The sequence below is a fragment of the Corvus cornix genome, chromosome 1A, assembly GCF_000738735.6.
Source record: "Corvus cornix cornix isolate S_Up_H32 chromosome 1A, ASM73873v5, whole genome shotgun sequence".
Lineage (NCBI taxonomy): Eukaryota > Metazoa > Chordata > Aves > Passeriformes > Corvidae > Corvus > Corvus cornix.
In genome coordinates this window covers 37,343,228-37,367,613 of record NC_047057.1, presented here as the reverse complement: position 1 = coordinate 37,367,613, position 24,386 = coordinate 37,343,228, and the positions used below count along the sequence as shown (strand labels likewise).

At 36.9% G+C, this 24,386-nt stretch overlaps 1 protein-coding gene across 1 annotated transcript in view; it reads right to left on the bottom strand.

The window, feature by feature from the left end:
• Positions 1–24,386, bottom strand: part of ZDHHC17 (zinc finger DHHC-type palmitoyltransferase 17) — a 67,805-nt gene that overhangs the window by 11,667 nt on the left and 31,752 nt on the right. The window contains exons 6-11 of the mRNA XM_010413715.2: positions 18,980–19,044; positions 17,504–17,666; positions 12,764–12,889; positions 11,354–11,496; positions 8,951–9,051; positions 1,568–1,692 (exon numbers count right to left, since the gene is read on the bottom strand). Coding sequence (XP_010412017.1) covers positions 1,568–1,692; positions 8,951–9,051; positions 11,354–11,496; positions 12,764–12,889; positions 17,504–17,666; positions 18,980–19,044 — 723 coding nt within the window. The remainder of the gene's footprint in view (positions 1–1,567; positions 1,693–8,950; positions 9,052–11,353; positions 11,497–12,763; positions 12,890–17,503; positions 17,667–18,979; positions 19,045–24,386) is intronic.

Here is a 24,386-nt window from a genome sequence, read left to right as displayed (position 1 = left end):
GATGAATAGCTTTTAAATGTAAGTCTTGTGCAGACCCAGGATCACTTCAGTTAGATCCACGTCATTGTGCTTTGTAAACCTTTGTCTACCTTCTATGCTTTTGAACTATAGCAAAATTTTATTTGTTTATTCCTTCACTTGCTTTAAGAGTGACTTGGGTTATTTTGTAACACAGAAGAAAGGACATGACATATTAAAACAACAAACATCTGAAATTGTTGCTTACTACACATTTCCAAACATACTTAACTTGGTCACCTGAAATGAAAAGAATTTTCTTCCTTAGTTATTTCAAAACTAAAGGCTAACTCAGCATTAAATACTTGAAGACAAATTATGAAAATGTCAGGAAGTGCTACACTGCACGAAGGCAAGACACACATCCTACAGTGGTTCATACCCCTGCTAACAGAACATTTTACCATGTGGTTAGATGCAATCCAAAACATTCACAGCCATATGCATCTGCCTCAAGAAGTTGCATCTTGCAATTCCTACCCAGTTCAACAAGGCTTTTGGAACCACACTTGCCTATTTAAGTAAGTAGATCAAATGAACTGCATATTTGTGCAATTTGCTGAATCCAATCCAAAGTGTCATTGTTGACTATTCTACTTAATTTAGTCCAGTTGAAGGAGAAGAATTTAGTTTGGAGTTTACTTTGGCAAACTGGCAATAACAGAAACAGAAAATTGAGAGTAAATCCAAATCTGCACATTGACTAAGAACTCAGCTATAACCAATTGCAGAATACAAGAATTACTTCATCTATGCCATCCTTTTAATGGCTATTGTATTTTCATTCCTGCTTAAGGACAAAACTCCAAGCGGTCTGATGTTGATCCACACAGGTCTTTTCACAAGCAACCATGAAGTAGAAGCTCAAAGTTCATTTTAGATGGGACGGTGGCTTCTAGGAAACTTAAACAAAACAAAACAAAACAAATGCTTCTGCCACTTGTTGGCATATTCAATGATCAGTTTGGCTGCTGAGAATAATGCACTTAACTTTTTTTAAAAATTTGAAATACTAATAATGATATAATGTCTTAGATATCATTAGATCACCCATATTTTCTCTGACATTTATGCCAAAATACAGGCTCACCCCAAACTGCCTGGGGTTTTGGCTGTTTTAGCCTCAAAGTGTTTGTCAGTCTAATACTTTTAGACACAAAGGTAAAGAAAATTAGAGGTGCTTAAAAGTCTGGAAGGTTTTCAAAAAATTCACTAACACTTTTCCCATCAGGGGCTATTTGTTTCAGTATGGCAGAAGTCTGAAACCTCACATTTGCTTTTTCCCTTAACTGCTTTTCAAACTTTTTAAATTGAAAATTCAGGCTACAATTTTATTTTGCTACTTAAAATGACCAATATACAATTTTGCACCAATTAGACTTGAAATGCATTACACATGGTAAAAAAAAAGAAATCTGGAAGACTTTTCAACATTTTAAACCTTCTGTTATACAACTTACGGAAATTTAATGAACTGAACAGTAAACTAACTATTCTGATCAGCTGGTGGAAGGCTGTTGAAGAACAAGTTCATATCTCTTGGGTTTACCTTTTTCTTTTGTTCTTCCGTGGCTTTGATGATTCCCGGATCAGATTTCCAGGATTTTCCAAAATTGTAGAAAAGTGCAACACTATTAGCAAGGAATGGAAGATGTATAAAGAAAAAATTGAGATGTGTTTACAGTCAAGGAATCTCAAGTGTAAAACTGAATTTCCTCTTGAACATTCTCACTGATAATTCTGAAATAAAATTTAACTAAACTTAAATTTTACTAATGGCCTGGAGTCATTGTCCTCAGAATTAACAAAATTCAGCACCGCTGTAAGAAGTAGCTTGGTACTCAGCATTTTCTACTGCTCAACCTTCAAAACTAACTTTTAAGAATGGTCTATTCCATAAGGTATTTCTAAAGCATTTATCCTTCTAAAGGATGAATAACCATAGTTCAGTTTTTGTAACTGCTCTCCCTTTTAATTAAATTAAGTCCCATGAAATTTATCTTCTTAATAACTATTTCCTGTTTTCAGAATAAACATTTTGGAGCTCTATTTTTAAGACAGACATTTGACTGCCTATGTCTTCAGCAGCTTGACATTCCTGTGATATCACAGGAGGGGCTGTTTCTAGCCATAGAAGGAATTTTGCTGCAATGGCCACTGCTGCATGGCAATCATGTCTCAACACCACTTATCTCCAAGAAAGGTAGTGTCTGAAACCTGGTCCTGTAATAAGGCAATACACATATTTTGCATCACTGAAAGTTATTTTTAACATACTAATATGTCTAATACTTAAAAAACCACAGGATTTATTATTCTCTGGAAGTGTTTATAAAATCACTTACCATAAAGACAGAAAATAACCACTTGTTTTAAAATACATTTCCTGCATTCAATGTCTTGCCATGTAACATGTCTAGTCTAACAGCACTTGACATTTCTCCAGAGAATTAAAACATTTTTAGCAGTGACATTGAAAAACCAAATACTTCAGATGTTTCTTTTCCACAAAAGAAAAATTATTTATTCTCATAAACGTACAAAAGACCTGACGAAACTGACTAAACACACTTGCTGTCAGCTGCCAGTTATAACTGCAAGGAGATGCCCTACCTGACAAATCTGTGGTGGCAGAAGCCTCTACAGCATTATCCAAACAAAAAGGACACCTATCACTCAGGCACAAAGCACTACACGCCCTAAATTACACTATATTTTGAGTAACTTAGATACATACAGACGTAAGCAACTTGCAACGCAGAAGAACCCTGAAATGCAAACAAATACAAGTTGGCCTCTTTATGACTTCTGAAATGCTAACAAAGGCTCATTGTTCATGTGAAGTGTATCCCAAATAATTTTTGTTGTCCACCTGTTGGGGCAAGGAATTGGCTGTGAACTTCTAATAAAAAAAAAAATTGGCAAGCTAAATTAAAGTTTAAATAACGTATCTTATATAGTAGAATACTAGTATTAGCTCACTAAAGGGAATTAATCTTTCCAGTAACAAGACATTTCCTGCAAGTTTATAACAGGGGGAAAAAACATCAGCTATACTATAACTTAAACATTCACAGTTCTATTTTATACATTAGAGATGAAAAGCTCAGACTTCAAAATTTATACAATCCAACTTCTTCCTATTTTTTTTCTAAAGCTACCTGCTGCCAAAATAAGCTGGTGCAACTGAATTGCTTACCTAGAGAGAGATTACATTTTCTTTAGAATACTAAAATGTTTTTTTTACAACAGTGAAAACTGGTTTTTCATTAAATGTACCCTAATCAGACAACTGTTACAAACAACAAAGGTACAACTGAAACCAATTTTACGACCCATTTCTAATTACCACACATCATGTCTAGACTCTTAAAGAAGATGTGGGAAAAGACGACGAGGGTTTTTATAACCTTAATGCTTTGGAATAGTTTTTCTACTAACTAAAATTCGGACAACCTGTAACACAGCAGCTGTCCATTGTCTCAACTTACTCTTCCCCCATTTTACTCCCTCAAATACAGAGAGAACGTAAGAGATGCCCCAGAGAGCCTGTTTTGCCTGTCCTTTTATCATGGTGGTGTCAGATGAGTGCAATGCTGACAATATAAATTGTGGCAGATAAGGCACCTTTGTGCTGCAGTTGGGAGACTACATGAGAAATTAAAAGTTTTCTTCTCCAGGATATTTCCAGCATGTAATGTAGATATAGAACTTCAGCTGTAAGGTTCATCTCACCCACTTTAAATCAAGCAGTATACCTTCACCGACATCAGAAAGGAAAAAAAGCCATGTCCAGTCTATCTTCGGTATCAAGATATTTAAATTAGGTAAGAGAAGCAGAGCCTTACAAGTGGTTATTTTTTGTCACTGGCTACGAAGAGTGCTTAAACTTCAATACAGATGCCCACACTAGAGGTACCTAAAATCATGCTGAACTCCCCTCTGAAGCTTACTTCCAAAGAGATCTTAGCAACTTGCATCACAGACATCTCTCAAAACTCTTCACATGTAAGAAACCCTTGTAGGTTTGCAATAGCTTCAGAGTAGGGAATTGGTTCTCTAGAGAGAGTGTCTCATTTTGTGTTAACATCCTCATTTACAGCTACACAAGGAAAAAGGACATTACCATATTATTAAGGGCTGCAAAATGTATAATATACCAGGCATTCACACCTCCTGCCTTGCCATCAGTTTGCTCTCTTTTATGCAGTTTCCCCAGCTTCCATTGAGAGACAAAGCAGAAACACCCAGGAAACACTTCCTACTTTTAGTCCTAATCAATATCCTTTAATTATTAGAACAAATACAAGAGGCTGAAAATGATTCCAGGAATTGGAACCAAAAAGGTCATTTCATTAAAAAGAAAATTAAAACCAAACAAGCACCACACAAGCCCTAAGTGAGGTAAACATGGGATAGGTTAATTTTTCATCGTGAACTGTAGTCTATTTAGAAGGCCCCAAATACATGCAACTTCCTGCTATCAGACATCATACAAGTCTGAAATCAAGCCAAAATGCACATTATAGACCCAGATGTGCCCTTTCACTAACCAAAAATCCTTTTCTCCTACACAGAAAAATCTGCAGCCAGTGTAAGCTGTCAAGAGATCAAATACATGCTAATAAACCTGCCAATTCCCAGAATCACAGCATCACAGAATGGGTCAGGCTGGAAGAGACCACAGTGGGTCATCTGGTCCAACCTCCCTGCTCAAGCAGAGTCATACCAGAGCACACGGCACAGGACTGTGTCCAGACAGTTCTGGAATTATGAAGGGAGACTCCATAACCCCTCTGGGCAATCTGTTCCAGTGCATGCTCACCCCCACAGTAAAGAAGTTCCTTCTCATATTCAGGTGGAACTTTCTGTGCACCGGTTTCTGCCCATTGCCTCTTGCCCTATTGCTTGGCACCAGTGAGCAGAGCCTGGAAACACCCTCTGACACCCTTCCTTCAGATTCTTAGAGACATTGATGAGATCCCCTCCCAGTCATCTCTTCTTGAGTCTCAACAGGCCCAACTCCCTCAGCCTTTCCTTGTAAGAAGGATGCTCCAAATCCCCAATTCATAACAGCTGTACATCTGGATCTAAGAGTCCAGGTAGGTAACAGCAGATAGCTACATGAGAAGCCTTATTTGATTAGGCATTTATTAGACAAAATCCATTTGTAATTAACTGAAGTTCTGCAAAAGCCCCCTACCTCCATTTCTATCTGACATAAAAGAATCCCTTAGCTTGCAAATAAATTCAGTTAGCGTATCTCCTCCACCCCGGAATTCTTTTTTTAACTTTTTTTTTTTTTTAACTTTTTTGAAGAAGCATTTAGACTTTATATGGGAACAGAAGTTCTGGCTAGCTGGGCCCAGAGTTTGGATTTTTGGGGTCTTTGGGTCCTGTAGAAACATGGCTGCTGACTTTTTTTTTCTGCATGCAAGGCTTTTTTCTCTTTTCCTGAAACTAATTTTGGTAATATGAATTTTTTTTAACTGCTTAACTGTACCAACTAGCTTGTTACAGTTTTTAAAATCCTATGGTATTGTATTGCCTTTGTGAAAGAATGAAAATCATCATAAATTCTCTTACACCCTGTTCTAAAATCCCTAATTTAAAAAGTGTGCAATGTTTGTTTTCTTTAACCTAGACCCCATGAATTGGTGAAGTATATTTCAAATAAGATAATCAATACAGTATTAGTCAATGATGAATTTTTAAAAAAAACATAAATTGGCTTATACAATCTCATTATCTCAGCACTGCAAAATATTGCTATTTTAAGGCAATAATCATAAAAGCTTGCTTAATTAAAACTGCACACTCCCATTTGCAACAAATGGAAGCAGAAGAAACAAAAAAAAAAATACTGTGAATATTTTGGGTTACAGCAAACTGTCATCTTAGAAAGAGCAGTGTAAGAACCTCTTGACATAACAGGCAGTATTTGTTCAGCTGGAACTGAAAAGACTGCAGGAACAACTGAGATATGATCTTGGTATCTGCCCTGGACATTTACAGGACACAAGAGAATGTTCTACCTATAAATACTAATGAAAAAGAACGAAATGTGAAATTCTAGTCCCACATTATTAAGTGTAATTTTAAATAAGTTTTTTTCTTTTAAAAATAAAACTAAATTAAAATGTAGTGACTTAGTGCGTAGGATTTTTGAGGGCATTTTCGCTCCTACTCTGCAAACACTAGAAAACTAGAATATACTAATGGAGCAAGACATAACTACCCTTTGTTACAGGCAAAACATAGTTACAGGGATGCAGCAAAACAGTGGCAGGGAGGCATAGGACCATAAACTCATATATAGACTCATAAATACACAGATCATATTCCTCATTCCCTGCAAAAATAGGATTTCTACTTTAACAAATACATCAGACTCGGAAGCTGCTGAGAAAAATCCAACAGAATGGAGACATTTACAAAAAATTCAGTACATTTTCAATATTGGCTTTTTGAAAGACACATTATTAAGCCTTAGAATTTAGAGACTTATTTTTCACGTGACCACACTGAAATTCAAGAAAATGCACTGCAAGTCCTTGGTTTTATTTTTCTTTATGATACATTGCATTAACTGCTCTTTTCTGTCCCATTAGGATCAAACACAAAAGAATTGATGATCTTCCAGACACCTTCAATATATCTACAAGAAAAGAAAATTCTTACAAACACCTAAATATTAAAGTAGCACTTGCAGCAAGTAAGATCTTTATGTTATTTAAAATACAAAGTTCCAGTAAGGCAACTCCTGATAGTTGTTTAAGGTTAAAAACTCTCTTCCCTGAGCAAAAGACAGTCAATTTGTGAAAACTTCCAGGACAGGTTTTATCACTTGAACACTACAGAGTGTAAAGTAGTACTCTAGTCTGCTGTAAGCAATCATACAAAGCTGTAAAAATACAGGAATTCTTTATCCAACCACAATGCTGTGCCTCGTGCTATAAAAATAGAGCAGGCATGCAATTTCTTTTTTTGCAATAAAGCTACAGGGCAATTTTCCAGAAGAAGAATGAATTTGGAATCTTATTACAAAGACTTCCAATTAAAAATCACCAATTAAAGGAAGATGGCCTCAAGCACTTGGTCTCTAAAACTGCTTGTCAGAGAATTGTGTCAGCTCTAATGAAAGTAATTAGTAACTGAAGGTCTTAGACCACTACTTCTGTGATAAAAAGACTGTTGCAAAGGTTGTGAGACACCCACTTGGGACAGAAGCAGGACAGTATTTTATTGACATTCTGAAGTCAGGTTTCTTTACGATAATTAATTGTCTATACTTCTAGTGAACAATTAACATTATTCTGTGACGAAAAAAATATGCCAAACTTCAAACTACTTAATGAGAATGACTAACAGAAATAAAAATCTAAGCAAGATGGTAGAAAAGGAAGTATGAGCTTCAGGATAAAAACCTCACAATTTGCCAGCTTTAAGGGACAGCTTTCTACATCAAGAGATAGGCCATCATCAAGTTGTGTTGGTTGTGCAGCCATTTTAATGTGGTCAAGGACTTTAAATCAAAGGTGGACACATTCTTAGATTTGGTCCAAGCTGATGTTATGTTGGCACAAGAAAGCATTTCACAGTAGCTCAACATTTGCAACCAAAACCACGTAACAGCATTGGCTAACATGAGCTTCTATTTCTAACTACTGTTTTTGAAAATCTTTTTCATAGTCATTTTGTACTCACTTTTCTCATTCTGCAGTCAACAGTGAATTGGAGTAAAAACATAAAATAATCAGGCCAGGCAGAGAGACTGGTAGTAGGACCAGCATTTCTAAATAACTGTTTCAAGACATACCAATATTGGCATCATTCTTTTTAACTTAACAGCAACTAGATATTAATTTTTAAGCTGTTGGGCTTTTTTTATTTTTAACATGCCGTAACAGTCATTTCCAGCTGCATGGGACTGCTATGAACAGCAGCATCTTTGCAAACACTGCCAGAATGGAAGCCAAAGGTAGCATGGAAGCAGGGTCTCCTCTCTATTCTCAACCCAAAAATACACATCTGATTTAGTTAGGCTTGCAGAACATATCAAGAAGATGCCAAAACAAAAGCACTGCTACTATCCTATTTCATGGCAATTCCTTTCAGGATGAAAAGAAAACCAGTTTCTACAAAAGCCACACCAGCATCCTCATAAAATTCACTGCAACTATTTACAACCATAAGAACTGTATTAAACATCGAATCTCTTCTTTGTTTCCTTGGCTACTGAAATTACAATACCCAAGAAAGTTGTTTAAAAATTTGAATCTATTTCCTTGCCATGGAAAACTAACATTCCCCACTGAACTCTGAATCAATTTCTACCTCCATGAGTAAGGGAAATTCATATCTAGACAGACAATCAAAACCACAAAAAGATAGCAATATTTTGAATCTCTGTAATCTAATATTGTTAATACACGTTTTCAAAATAACTTAAAATATAGTTATCAAATGTATCTAAAGCTTGTATGAAATGGAATTTCCAAAATATTTAGGAAGATCTAACTATGAAACCAATTCCACTGAAATTGATACAGACCATGAAGTGGCCTACAGCTTTTCAGAAAAGTAGTGTCTAAAAAATGCAGTTAATTACATTGTGTCACCTCACAGCCAGAGAATAATTTACAAAGCTGCTAACATTTCCTCCACATAAGAAGCTGGTAAAGCATAGGAAATTCTGCAGACTACTGTAAGTAAATTTTGAGGAAAATCTTTTACTTACCAAAGCACAGCAATAGCGTGCACATTTTTAAAGCAATAAAATAATCACCATTAATATGGAAAGCAATGTTTGGTGGCGATTCCCTTTTTAAAATTTTTATTAGTTTACTTACTATTATATGCAGGATATAGCTGTGTAATTCCTCATACTATGAACATGAAAAAAATACTACTATACACAAAAAAAGGATATCGTTCCAAAACCAGAAGAACCACGTCACATACATCCAGAATTTTGTTGCCAAATATATTCCAAGAGGCAGTGCACTGTGCATGGAGTGATCAAAGAATGACCTGTAATGTAGAACAATGTCACATGGTAAGTTTTGATTTATAAAATGTAAATCCTGAACTACTGCTTCAGGAAAACACTTCCTATTAAAATATGTACTATATGGGATATTGCAAAATATGCCATAAACACATTTTCCTCCCTTTTCTGTTCAAAGTTCACGAGAAATTCCCTTTTTCAACCTGCCAAGACAGGCAGAATGAGTAAATACTCATGCTAAAACTACACTGTGAAAGCAGTTAGGAACCTGTAAGATTCTTAGCCACATGAACAGTGGTTGCAAATTGTATTAACTTTTGAGATTCCAGTGCTAAAGACGTTTTGGAAACCCATACAATGAAAACTGCACGTTAAAATTACTTCACTAAGAAAAAAGCTTAAGAGACCTTGGTGTTACCAGCCTATATACTTGAAATATTTCAGATTATTGAATATTTTGCTTCTGCTACAGCTGCCAATAGAAAGTTGGAAAAAAAATCCAGATTAATTCAGTTCCTGTATCACTACATTTGCAAGTTCTAAGATAAAATGCTGCTACATTAATTAAAAAAAAAAAAAGATTAAGCCATCAGAATTATTTTCACTTTCTTACACTCTCGCATTTTAAAGCCTCTTCTGAATGAAGCTGAATACAGTTGAGACAAACTAGGTGAATGACTAGGCTACTCCATATTCAAGAAGAAATTGCTGTGAAACCTGTGGAAAGCAACACTCTAAACAACTAACCTCCCTGAAATAAAGCTTCTGCATGATCTGCCTAAACACCCTGATATTGATTCATTTTGCTTTTTGTGCTGGTGGCTCCCTCAGGGCGGCCATAGACAAGTGTGTGCAGGGAGTAGTTTTTCCATTTCACTTCTTTACTCCCTTACAGTATCTGTCTCTTCTGTAGTGGAAGTTCCTTAGGTCTTTGGAGAAAACCCTGTAAGGAACATAAGCTCATTTGATGAGTAAGTGACTACACATTTGGACACACAGTAGTTACTTTGCACAAATCTTTCTTTCAGTGACTTCTGTGCATTTGTGTGTGTGTGAAAACAGGGAGGAAAACACAGCTAAGCAGATTAGCTAAAAATTCTACAGAAAGAAGGAAAACACTATTAGAATAACAGCACAAGTTTAATTCAGCTGGGCTTTGTGAAAAACACTTCAGAAAGGATTTATACTAAACATTAAGCAATGGATAAGAGAAAATAAGAACGTTAATCTTGAACACATGTCAGGTAGGCCAAAAATATAAAACTTGATAAAACACAGATCTTGAGAGATTGGAAGAAATCTTGTCCCTCCTTTCTGTAGGAGGCACAGTTGAGGATCTGCATTGTCAAACAGTTTTTTTCTGTGAGAGGAGGCCAGCAAATTGCACAGCTTTAGAGGTGACAAAAAGACTAAACAGATCATCTCCAAGATCCTGCAAAAGCCTGATAACCTTCCACTGCCCTCCCAGTCTTCTAAGTCCACTAAAATCTTCTGAACTTGGTTTAAGGAGCAGACATATTTTCCTCTTCAAACAGAAAGAAAAGAGAAGCAAGTGGTTCTAAATAAACATGACATCCAACCCCAGAAAAGTGGAAAGGTCCTAAGCATGGGGATACATCAAGTTCTTCAATCTTGGCCACACATGATAATGATAGGAAAGGAGAGATGATGTAGTCTACAGATCTTGAAAATCCACTGGAGCATGACTAGGTGTGTGTGTGTGTGTGTGTGTGTGTGTGCACATATATTTGTAGGTGCATTAACAGAAATTTAAAGTAATCATAAATACAACTGAAAATCTTTATTTTCGGGTAACAAGATGTATAAAAAACACTATCAGAAAGCAGGCTTTTTCTTTAGTCACTTCTTTCCACAATAACAAAAGCTATGAAATCTGATTCTGACTTAATTTCTCTATAAATCTCTTTAGATGCCTTTATGCATTTAAATTACTAAAAAAACCCAGTTTTAATGGTACACTTGCACACTGTCTTTATTACTTTATAGTAACTTTTCCATTGCCTGCTTTCTGTAATATTCATGCTGATAACTCTTTGTAGACAGACATTCAGCACCCTCCTCTGGATAATGACTGAATTTCTGTTCTGCTGTTAGCTTCTGTTAGCTCAGTGGTATTCACCCAAGATAATTCCATGTTTCGCAAGACAAAAGAGCATTACAGGAGCTACAGTTGCACAAGATCTTTCCCAGAAATAAAGACCAATTCCAACAAATGGAAATTTAAGGTTATCTATCCAATAAAGATGCCAGCAAAATACTTCTTGCATGCACACTAAACAGACAGTGTCCCAGTAGAACACTTACTTTGAAAGAAACTGCACCATAGCCCAAACGCCACCATACATCAGCCCTTTAATGAGCCAAGAATCAATGTCTAGGTCTGCTATAAACCCAACCAGCCAAATAACTAGGAAAGGAGTTCCCAGCATCACCTTCTGACGGAATTCCTATGTAGAAACAAACACCAGTAAGTAATTATATTTTCAGGAACAGATTGCATAATATTCTCTGATAAACAGAACAGTCATGAAAATTAAATTCTCAGGAAGCTTTACACTGGGGCATAAATCTTCATAAATTTTTCTCATTTCCTGTATTTACATACCTCCAATGAATTTGCAAGGAAAAGAAACCTTCCTAAAATAATATTATGAATCAGTAACTTTGTTTGTTTTAAAACTGTCTTCTAGAGACTTTGCTGCTAATCCAGAATCAAGGCAACATTAGCACTTCTTAAAGAATCCCTAAGTGTATAAACTGCAGCACAGCACATGACAATCTCAGTGAACTTTTACTACTCACGTAACTGCAGTCTTTAAGTCATACTGAAGCATCTACGAATAAAGATAGGACCTTTTTTATCTTACATTATGCGTGTACATCTCCTGATGAGAGCACTAAACTCTTTCCAGATAATCAAAGCACAGTGACAATGAAATGTACAAATCACTTCAGGTCAATATTTGCTGCACTGTTATAGTGCCACAGGGTTAAAGCACAGATTGTAGCAGTACTTTGAGCATCTTGATGCAATACATCTTTAAATCAAAAAATTATAACAAATCAGTGGTACCAATACTTAATATCCAGCACAACACTCTGCCTGAGTGTTGATGGATACTAAGAAGAAAACATTAACTCTTTTTAAGTTATCAAACAATAGGCAGGAGGACAGTTCTTCATGCTAGAGCAGTATGTTAACCCTTACACCCTCATTTCCTGCCTCTTCCTATCTGCAGTATTAAACAATACCCTGAGAAGCAAAAGGCCTCCACGTTAGGTATTTATATATTACATTATACTACTAAGACTGAATGCTTCTTTCATTCAACCAATAACAATAAACAATACATAATTAGAGAGGAGATCAAAGCTCAGGATACCCAAAATGCTTCTTTCCTCAGCTACCTGAGAGTCAGTTTTGGAAAGCCTTGGCTTACCCCAACAATACGAGACCACTCAATACTTTCCTAATATTGCGTTAGCACAAAAACTAAAAGTAAGGGTATGGAATCTTAGGGTTTATTTCCTCCTGCTCTAAATAAAGCACATTTTTTTTTCTTTTGCAATTACTTTTTCCATAATAAAAAGACATTCCTTAAAGTTGAAATGTGGGGAAACCACAGTCCTGAACTTCCCATAAACAAACACACAGGTCCCCAAACCAAGAGCAGTGGTAAGATTGATCTACGCAAGTGTTATACTACTACTTACCTTATCTGCTTTTAGTTTTCTCAGAAACGATGGACTATCATACCCCTTTGCCTGTCTTGCTTCTTGTAGATGATTGATCATCCAAACATTCTTCCTTTGTTTTGCAAGATCAAGTGGTGATTCTCCCTGTCAAGAGTATAAATGTGGGAAACATCCAATTTAAAAATAAAATGCATTTGAAGTACTTTTGAAACAGAAGATTGGCTGTTAAAAACAATACATCTTAAATCAGTTTAACTACATGCTGGCATACTTTTTGCTCTGCAGCTTACTTGACACCAAACATCATTCATTCCTTTTGGTTTTTCACTCTCTCAGAACTATAAAAGTGTGGACAAGTCAAATATTAAATGTATGATCCTGACAAGATGTACGTCCTGACAGTAATAATTGTTGCCTTTGGCATATAACAAATCTGTGTTCCACTATTCTATACACAGTCTATTAGCCTGTAAATGAAAGACTGTGCTTCCCCCTCAGCTATTGACAGGCAGCAGAAATCAAGCAAAGAATAAGAACTTGTGACCCACTGGATCATGGAAAGTCTCCGAAGTCTAAAGCCTGACTTCTTAGTTAATTCTCTGCCTTTTGGCAGAGTGAAGTTACTAATATTATGGAATGCTTCTAGGATTTTTTTTTCCACAAGCTTAATGTTCTTAGGTTCATTTCAGCTACTGAAGTCCTAGGAAGAAAACATGGAAGAATAAACTGAGTGCTCATGTCCATCTTATTTCAAAACTCTGAGCTTTTACTCTGAGCTTGTGCTTCATGTATTTTGGGTGCTAAGCCAGCAATGGCCTATGTTTTTATTTCTGTAATTTCAGAAAGGACTAATAGACGAAGCAAAAGAGAAACATAGAGCAGAAGATACAGGGACCAGAGGTGCCTACCAAACTGATTTGATTTTATTGCTTTTTAAACATTTAGGAAGAGAGCTAAATGAAAAAGTTACTGACTTGGTCTAAAATTATAGAGGAGGCAAGAGACAACCAATTGCAGGTACCTCCAGCTTCAGTTTTGCATTTGACTCTTCCTCTCTTCTACTGGAGTTAACTCCCCTCCTAAACAAATCATTCATGGAGGCTTGAAAAATGGCTGAATCCTCCATCGCTCGGCCCCCTCCTAAAAAAAAAGTGAGACAGGTACTAGAAACTGAAACTACCCAGAAAGGGCAATAATTACTATAGACAGAAGCGATTTCAAAGATTAAAAACTACAGTTAGCTATCTGTATCCCATAGAAAGACAATGGGAATTGAGTACTTAACTGTCATCTTTGCCTTTGAAATCTTGCTCCAAATCTTTAGGAGAGTAAATAGCACAGACTACAAATTATGAGGTGAAGCTTTTTGCTACTTAACAGGACCTTTCACACCTTCTGTGCGAGAAGTATAACTAGCAAAATCAGTTAAAAAAGAATAACCTTCTCTGAGTTAACTTGGCTTCAAAGTTATTTAGCCATATGTTTTTTTAAACAGATTAAATGAACTCCATTCTCAACAGAAATGCCTGAAATCAAACTATTGGTGCCTGTTTCATCACAAGTTTAATAGCACCTTGAATTACTTGTATCTGGGAAACTCCAGAGATGCTGTTGTTTTAGTATCACCTTATATAGCCAGACTGTAAAGATTACCTGTGGACAAGCAATCCCCTCTGGGAGTTGATCTCCCAAGTAAATCCTGAAGTTGTCTTGGGGTCCAGCTGAGCATCCCTTCCACTAGAGGGCCATGAGACACCTAGGAACTGCCTAGATAAAAAAATTGAGGGAGCTTTAAAGAAGTCTTTGACTATACTTCTCATCATCTGGCCATTTTAATATTTTCCTTGTCTTTACAGGAGTAGTGGATGGCTGACTTGCTTAAAAATTTAAGAAAAAATATATTGGGGAACTTAATCTAGTAACACTTAAGATTGTCAGCAAGCAATAAGGCTTCAATAATATATTCAATATATATTTAAAGTATTTAGATAGAAAGAATAATCTGAAGAGTCATTATGATAGGGAAATGTACACGCAGACTTTCACGGACAAGCCTAAGATACACTGCATAATCAAGAACTACATTTAAAGTTCAAGAAATGATTCACTTACAGATTTAAAAAAAAAAAAAAAAAAAATCTTTCTTAGACCTTAAGAGCTCTTTTAGGTCTCTATATCTCTCTACTAAAAAAAGGAGTCTCTGCTCATACTTAAATAAAATTTACAAGTTTTCCCCAATGATAAAATTTACAAGTTTTCCCCAGTGATAACCCGGCTCCCTGGGAAATCCTGTCCTCATCTGCCCAATCTGTCTACTGGTGTGGCAAGATAATTTCCTCAAGAAAAAAAAATCAACCAAACAAAAAAACTCACTCTACTTTGATTACTGAAAAGCAGCTTCTAACTCTAACATTAATCTAGTTCTCAAAAAGAAAAAAAGAAAGTATCTTACTACCGAAAGGAAAATATTAATTTCTTGTACAGTGTAATAAAAGGAGGGTACATAACAAAACAGGACTAACTCACTGCTTGTATCAAGCTTTGCTCTAGAATAGGAGTGCTATTGTTCAAATGCTTCACAAACTGTCATGCAAAGTAAAGAACACCTTCCTGAGATGACTGGTCCTGGTTTGTTCCAATCCTAGGCAGCCAGCAGCATGTGCCTTTCTAACACAGACTAACTGGAGCTGATAACAATAAAGTCAAACCTCGCATCTAATATTTCAGTCACTTCATCATTTGAAGATTAACAGCTTTCAGCCAATCTATTTCTTTAATCTCAGCTGTTTTACCACCATTCTTGGTGAATTCCGTGGGGTATCTGAGAAAAGGACTTCACAAGATAGCGCTGCAGAAATCTGGAAGTGACTGCATTAGAAAGAAGCCCTTCACAATTCCTTTTAATTCTGAGGAAACACGAGCCAAACACTTAACAATTAGTTTTCGGCTCAAAGAAAACTTTTTTGCTGAACAGTCAAAGGAGAGGCACCAAACTGAGTTTCTATATGCCTTTACGAATCCACCAAATTTTCATATTTCCTATACATTTACTACCACTTATCAGCATCCGTTATAAAGGCTGGATGGCAAAACTGACATTGCTCAAATGATTTTGATCCTCTGAAGATTCTAAAAACCTGGGAAGGCATGCAAGAAACCTAGACTCCACTGCGTAAGATAGGCAGTGGTCAGTGAAACCAGACACATGTCTTCTGGCACGACTGGAAAGATTATCATGATCCAGCAGGTACAAAAACCTATTTTTCTACTGACTGCTGCTGTCTGTCAATAAAGAAGGCAAGACCATGACCTAGCAGGCTAGCAGATACTTCTTCATATAGCCAAACACAGAAATTTTTGTTACGGATTTCATAAGAGTCCAGAAATGCAGGTAAGGTGATGACTTCAGAACTCTAATCACATTAATCAGTCTGTCAAGACAAGCAAGGTATGACATACTGATTTTTTTTCCACAAAAATACCTTAATTTTTTTACCATAGGTGGCATAGGAATTTTCAACACAAGAAGTGAGACTAGAAGCATAATTCATCCACACAACTGACCTTACAGACCAGGAATAATATATATTCACACCTCAGTGCATGCAAGAGGCTAGCTAATTTGTTTTAAACATGTAAAAAGCCATGATTTCTTCCAGTGAGTTTTCATTCATGATTATGAACATTTCTGATATTCTGAAGTGGATGTAGGAGCTAAAAAGCTGCCAGCAAAATTTGGCTGCACCTTTAAAAAGGCTGTTCCATGCTCTTCAAGAAAACTGATGCACACTTTTCTTTTTTTTTTTTTTTTTAATATAGTTCTATCACTTGTGTCCAAGCAAAATAGGCCCTGGCCATCTTAATCAGTAGAAAAAATGGTGAAAGGACAAACAAATTAAATTATGTGTTAACACATTAAAGCTGTGTTTTCAAGTGTAACCACTCTGCCTGTAGCACTCTTTAAGTGGAAAATACAAATATTTGCAGAGAAATTGAGTAGAGAATTCTTTTTCTGAAAGTGAATTCTCTGACACCACAGATGAAACAGTTTGGGCAGCAAAATGCATCTAAGTTGATATACAGAGCATCTGGAGGTAATGGACAAAACCACATCCCAAAGGCACACCTTCCAAGGCTGGAGAAGCTCCAAGTCTGTGGCAGAAATTCTAAGAGCTGTTTTGCTGGTCTAACATATGCTGGAGACGGGCTCTGTTAGTACAGAATCTAGATGCATTGTTAAGAAATTCTAGTAATCAGGCAAGTTAAGTTCACATGCAAAAAAAGAGCCCCTTTGCTTATTTTACTCCTACTGGCATTTTCAGGCTTCCAGTTTGCTTACTAGCACTGGGAGACCGACTAGAGAGAGAATTTGTCAGCTCTCTGGAAGAGGACAGAGATGTCTCACATCTCACTCCAACAAACGATCACCTCAGAACTTCACTAGAAGATACTCAGTCAGGTTTCCAGTTTTGCATCCAAATACACCGGTCTTCACACATGCAGTCTAATTGCACACCCCACTCGCCTATATTTACACATAATCATTGTTACATTATTTACTTGAGTATTTTTCATGGTGCAAAACTAGTGGTTATGCATCACTGTTAGGAAAGAAACTGCCAAATGACAAATTAGTGGCATTGGTTTTGCTCCCTTCATGATCCCACTATACCCACAATGACCTATCCTTGAGATTTATCATAGGCTCTGTTATTTCTGCCTCAAACCACTTCCAGTTAAAACAGACCAAACGTTTACCTTAATATTTTGAGCATCAACATTAGCTCCAGCTTCTAACAGAAGACTAATAACTGTAGTATTTCCTGCTAGCACAGCCCAGTGCAATGCTGTGTTTTTGTGGTATTTGTCTCCCAGATTAACCGAAACATTAAATGTAAGTAGCAATCGCGTTGGATCCACACTAGGAAAGAAAATTCTTGTTAGATCTACAGATGAACTCAAATACATCCCAACTTATTGCTGAAGCATTCAATTTCTATGAAGATCATTAATCAGGTATACTATGTAATAGCAAAGTGACATTTTTTGCTGCCAATTATGAATGACCCAAAAATCTCTTCCCACCAAAACCAACCACCATTCTGATGGCTTTTAAAGGATCTCCCTAAGACAGCTCATTCTGGGATATCACAAAACATTTGTTCTACAATTCTAGTTTTGTGTTTACCAAAAATCTAATAATACTAACAGATTTGTAAAAATATGCACACGATTATATACTTGAAAAACGGAAGTTCAAAACATGTTATGTTTCCACTTCACAATCCAGAAGATGAAGATAAAATAGGATGAGAATGTTGGTAACGGCAGGTATTGGTAAGAGCTAGCTTGTGCTCCTCCCAGCAATTGATGGAGATGGGCCCTTCCAAACAGGAATCTAATCCGAATGTTTGTTCTTTGGAGAAGTGTTATTTTTCATCAATTTTTTCCAATCATCTCCACAGGAAGGAATAGTGAATACCTCTTCACAGTACCTTCTCTCTTGAAAAAGTCATTGCACTGGGTTTGGCTGAAATCAAGTTAATCTTCTCCATAGTAGCTCCTATGGTGCTGTTTTGGATTTGTGATCAAAGCAGGATGGTAACATAGGGATGCTTTAACTATTGCTGAGCAGTGCTTACACAGAGTCAGGGCCTTTGCTGTTCCTCATGCTGCCTGCCAGTGAGCAGGCTGCGGGTGCACAAGAAATTGGGAGGGGACACAGCTGGGACAGCCGACCCCAACTGACCAAAGAGATATCCAATACTGCATGGCAGTGTGCTCAGCAATAAAAGCTGGGGAAGAGGAGTAGGAAGCAGAGAACATTCAGAGTTACAGCACCTGCCTTGCCAAGTAACTGTTACAGGTGATAGAGCCCTGATGACCTGGAAATGGCTGAACTTCTGCCTACTGATGGAAAGTAACAAATTAATTCCTTATTTTGCTTTATCTATTCAACTGTGTTTATTGCAATGCATGAGTTTTCTCACTTTTACCCTCCTGATTCTCCTCCTCATCCCACTTGGTGGGAGTGAGGAAGCGGCTGTGTGGGGCTGAGCTACCAAGTGGGATGAATTCACAATAACCATAAATGAAGAAAGATAAAAAGGCAACTGTGGAAAGAACACTGACTAGTTAACAACAGAAAAAATACTTCCCAAAAAACCCCAAAACAAGTCACTACTATATGCCACTTGGTTAACATTAAGATAAAGTCAAAACTGCACATATTACCTATGTGTTCTGTAAGCTGCCCACATTAAAGGTGTCATTCCATTTTGATCCATCATATCTACATCCTAAAAAAAATGAAAAAAACCAAAACTTGGTGAGATAAGTAAGCATACTCAAGATCCAGCAGATATAAGGTTTGCAATGAGAAGCAGTGTTCTAAGACTAATCATCTGAATAGGAAGAAAAACTAGCAAGCTTTTAGCAAATAGAATTTAAAAAGTGAAAATAAACATTAACACCACCATTGCCAAAATACAACCATTCCAATCTATTTTGGAAACTATGAAATAGTCATGCTGTGTAAGACCAGTAATTTCTAATTTACTATTAATCTGCAACATTAAAGATATATATAGATGGTGTATTACTACATTCAAAATATACAGAAGAAAATTAAAATAATGCACCTATATTTAAAAAGATACTTGACAAATTACTAGAAATACCACTGTCTGGATCCTACATCCTAGTACATGCCAGTCGCATCGATTTTTCCACTTCCAAGCAATTTTCCTTAGTTCATAGAGTTCCAAAGGTATTAATGTATCTGGATACCAAGCTAATGGATGCCAGAGAATTTTAAAGTTGAAAAAAAGACATTAATAAAAACAACCTGCTCAGAAATAAAAATGATCTATAATCAAGTGGTGACTAAACCAATGGCTAAAAATAAATCAATAAATAAAACCATTATTACATTTAACAGAAGGTAGCCACAGAAAGACAAAAAAGCACCACCCAGACAGTTCTTTTAGACTCGTCAGAAAGGATTAATATCTAAGCATTTTTCCCTCTTTCCTCACCTGCCTAGGGAAGTTGGCAATTCCTAAACACTCCGAGGCAGATTAGACTCTCAAGCACATTTGGGCAGGTTTCACAGATCAGCACTAACAAAATCACTGCAAGTTAACATAATGCAGGACATGAAGAGTTTTCCTTACAGGCAACAGAGCTATGACAGCATTTCCTGTGCCACTTCCCTCAGTTCTTACAAGGAAAATTAGATTGAAAGTGTTTCAATGAAGTCTTCTGCTAGAGGAATTCCTGACAAAAACCCAGAAAGTGAATGATGTTGCTTTCTGTCATCCCTAGAACCTTCCCTGCTCCAGTAGTCTGCGAAATGCCCAGCACCCTGGGATCCTGACTCACGCCGCTGCTAGCCTGACCCAAGCAGTTGTTTCCCAGAAAATCCATCTTAGTTCCTCCAAAGAATTGCTTTCAAAACACCTCTAGCCTGCAGATAACTTTATATTTCTGAGTTTTTACTCTGTCACCTAATTTAAGAAAAAAAGAAAGGAAATTTAAAAAACGAAGTTGATGGAGGAAAAGAACAGTTACTTGATTTACTTGCTTGTACTGTTTGTTCAGAAGAGTTACATGGCTGGAGATCAGGATCCAACTCTGTCTGCCCACAGGACTTGTCTCGGTTAGATCCTTTTGAGCCTACCAGGACCACATAACCGCTGGCATTGCCTTTAACCCCCTGTGGCTGAGATGAAGGAAATTAGAACCACTGCCCAATCTCAAGTTCATTCATCCTTGAGAAGCACGACTGATTCACAGCTCACACTGTGTGAACTACATTCTTGGAAGACTGTACAATTTACCACAACATGAACAATCACTCTTTCATCTTTAGATTTCGTATAGAAAAGCACCTCTCTGTGACAGTAGGAACATGTTTGGGTGTAAGCAGAACAATTCCTTCAATGATTCCACCTGACAAATCCAAACTACACTTTGACACTCAGCTAAAAGAAAAAACCCAAACCCATGAGCTCCAGACTATTCCCTGCACATAAGTCACCTGGACAGGCTACAGCTATTACTCATATTCAACTACTACATTGGCTGAGGCAGACCCCTTTTCAAAGGAACTTTAATGAGAAGCAAAGCAACTAAGATCGACTTGCAAACTGCTGTATAGACGTAACAAACATGATGTAGCTGTGGATAGCAAACACGTGCTCTAACAAACCTCTCATGAAAAATTCCTTGTTATTTCTTCATATCATTACCATAACCATAGAACAAGTGAGACATTTTAGAAAGAAAGCTCTGTTCCTGCTTTTTACCAAAGAGAGGACTGAGGCAAAAAAGTAAACCTTCAGCAGCTGGTACCTACTAAGAGACTCTTTTTCTATTCTGGTGTGTACCAACAGGCACTTTAGCATTAATTTCTTGTTTAACTCTAGGTGACAGATCAGTGCTCATGAAGGGGCGTGCCTGTGCTGTTAGGACATGGTGCAAGCATTGCAAGAATCAAAGATTCCAACAGTAAGTGATGCAATGATCAAAAATTGCACATACTGCTGCCCTCTGCATGTGGTTCAAGTGTGAACACTGTGGACCACAACTGGCAAAATCTCCTCTTGTTTCTAAGGTACAACTCTGGTTCTGAAAGAGAGGAAACTTTGCACATGCAAAGATAACCAGACTCAATCCTAGGACACTAATATGAGATTGCAAAAAAGCTTTCAGAGAGGCAAAAATAGTGGGGAGAAAGAGCTTTCTGCACGAAAAGGAGTTGCAGCAACTCCTCTGCTGCTTAATACTACTTTCTGAAAGCAAGGGTTGACAAGGAAGGATTCTGAAGGGCTGCTAGAGATCAGCATTAGGCTGACCAGGACATTTAACAAGCAATGGTCAAACCAGTACTGTGACGTGGTACAGCCTTTCCAAAAGCACAGAATGCATCAAGAGATCCTACTCAGAATTACATCCAATTACACAGAAAGGAATCAGGAATGTGCTCCTCTTTAGAACCATTACTGCTTGTTTCACAAAACACAGACCTTCACAGAAAAGACCCATCACATCCTTGCTCAGAATCCTATTCTCCATAAGGAAAAGATCCCTTTCACATGAACTGCTGCCCAGGGAAAGGAAAACAGGCTTTAAAAGCATATCGTAAAGAAGATTTATCAGTAAGGGTGATGTAAGCCTGACAGTATTTCTTAATTTAGGAAAGACATGCTAGTTACTGACTGGAAGCAGAGATTTTGTAGGATTCCTATGGAATGAACAGAGCACAGACCAACAAGAAAGATAACACACAGAACTAAACCTACCTCATTCCTTCAAACAGAAGCTCTGTTCTGAATATCCTAGTCCATCAAACACACAGTCAGTCTGGACAGTCATAAGGAAGAACACAACTGGACTTACAATTCTGTAAGTAATGTGCTCTGAGTTGGTTAGGAAATAAAATACTTGGTTCAGAGTCTTAATGCTGGCCTGAGCTTGGTGGAGAGAAGGAGCCTCAGTGGCAACTGAGGTGACAATGCTTAGGAACACTGCTCATGGACCACAGCACCGAAGTAACCAAGGCTGCTGGTACCACACTGGTATCTCCTAACCTAGATGCCACCTACTTCTAAGCCATAGCTCAGAAGGTGACCCTACATAGCTCGAGACATTAGTTAACATACGAAGTTGCAACTCTGAGAATAAACAAAAAATGCACTTGATGAGTAAGTTCTAGTTAAACTATGAAAATGATAGTTGAACTATGAGTAAGATATAGTTAAACTATAATTTTAGAACTAGAATATTTCTTACATGATTTTACTCTACAAGCAACTTTATAGTCACTCATCTGGGATTAAGTTACCTCGCACATGCACAGGATGAGAACACATTATTCAACCATTCGTATACCACATCCATATCTTAACTTATTCTAGGTGAATGTTTGTGTATGCAAGGTCCTGATATGCCTCTGGCATTTTAGGTAGTGTAAGCACAATATCAAGCAGTCAAATTATGCATTGAACATTTTTAAGTGCCTTCAAGATCTTTTCCAATTTTTCTTTCTCACATTTTTTAAAAATAAAGATCTTACCTAAACTTGAACTGTGCTACAGATTCTGTTATTTGATTTCTGATTATGTTTATATCATGTACTTGTCCCAGGCTTGATTTTGACCCAGGCTGACACAAACAACATGTGTAAATTCTGATACAGCCAGGTATCAGTCTCTCAGAATTTAGTGAGAGACATGACTAAATAAAAAGTAACAGCTGTCTGCTGCCCCTTGGCTGAGTAGTACTTGCTGGCATGAAAGTTGGTTCACTTCCAATCAAAGCCAGAGGGCATTTGACCAAGAGCTCCTCCCCTTCACCATGCTCCAGAAGCTAGAGGACTGGACTCAAGCCTCAGATTGCAAATTGAACCATTGGCTGCTGCAGCCCAGAAGAGAGTGAAACAGCAACACTGAAGCTGGATTCCAGCTGTCTCAAAAACAGACAAGCTAGAAATTAGGAGCAATTTCTTAATCCACCTGTCAGTTCTCTATTCAGTTATGAAAGCTGGCTCTTCTCTGACCACACTCATCCACAAAGGCATCAGGATCAGAACTAACACAGCACAACAGTCTACACTGATCCTTATTTTGATGTTTATTTAGTTGTCATTTGCCACACAGGTATTACAATTAGGTTCAGAACAAGGGCTAGCCTACTCTTGGATATAAGGGAACCCGGTCTCTTTAAAGACCAAAGGCAATTAAGTAGTAGTATATAGGGTAAGCCCACAGAAGCAAAAGCAGTTGAAGTTTCCAAATCCAAATCTCAGCACTACAAAGAAGGTGGGGAAAGAAATAAAAAGAAGAGATTAATGACCTCAGTACTAATTAAAAGAAGATTAAAAAACAGAATCATGTATTTCCCATAGCTTCTAGACAAGCCACGTAGTTTCTGTAGTTGTATGCAATACAGCTAGAGAACTATGATTTTAGGGATTGTTATTACAATGCTATTGATAGTACTAGATTTTAAACATGCAAATCAATATATGATTTTTAAAGTTCAATATTTTGAAGTGCTGTGAAAAATCACTGTTAAAATTAATTTGCATTTACATAATGGAAAGAATACCAAAATCCTACTTGATAATATTTGAGGGATTTAATAAAAATCAGTGTTTTAAGAACTATTGATAAGAAGAACTGTTTTCAAAGTAACAGGTTTTCATTTTTAAGGCGATTTTTGTGTCTTTATGTATGTACTCATGTAAAGACATACAGCTTCTTTTGAATTGAAGCATTATATGTTCAAATAAACAGGACAAATCTGTATATAAACATGAAGACAAACAAAGGGAGACTTCATAATCACAGTAGAATATTTTAAAGGCTATTAGTACTTTATTAATGCTATGCTTTAAACAAGTTCACACTTGTATAATATCAGCAAGATTTTTCTGGTAACATAAAATCCCCATATAATTATATGTAATTTGAGAAGAAAATACAAAACTTGCTCCTCATGCAAACACATTCCTCTCCAATCATTATTTCTTACAAAACAACAGTTATACAAAATAGGATCAGACTCTTCTTTTGCCTAGCTTACTCTTTACCATACACTAAGTACTGTTTTACCAAACAGATACAAACTGAATACT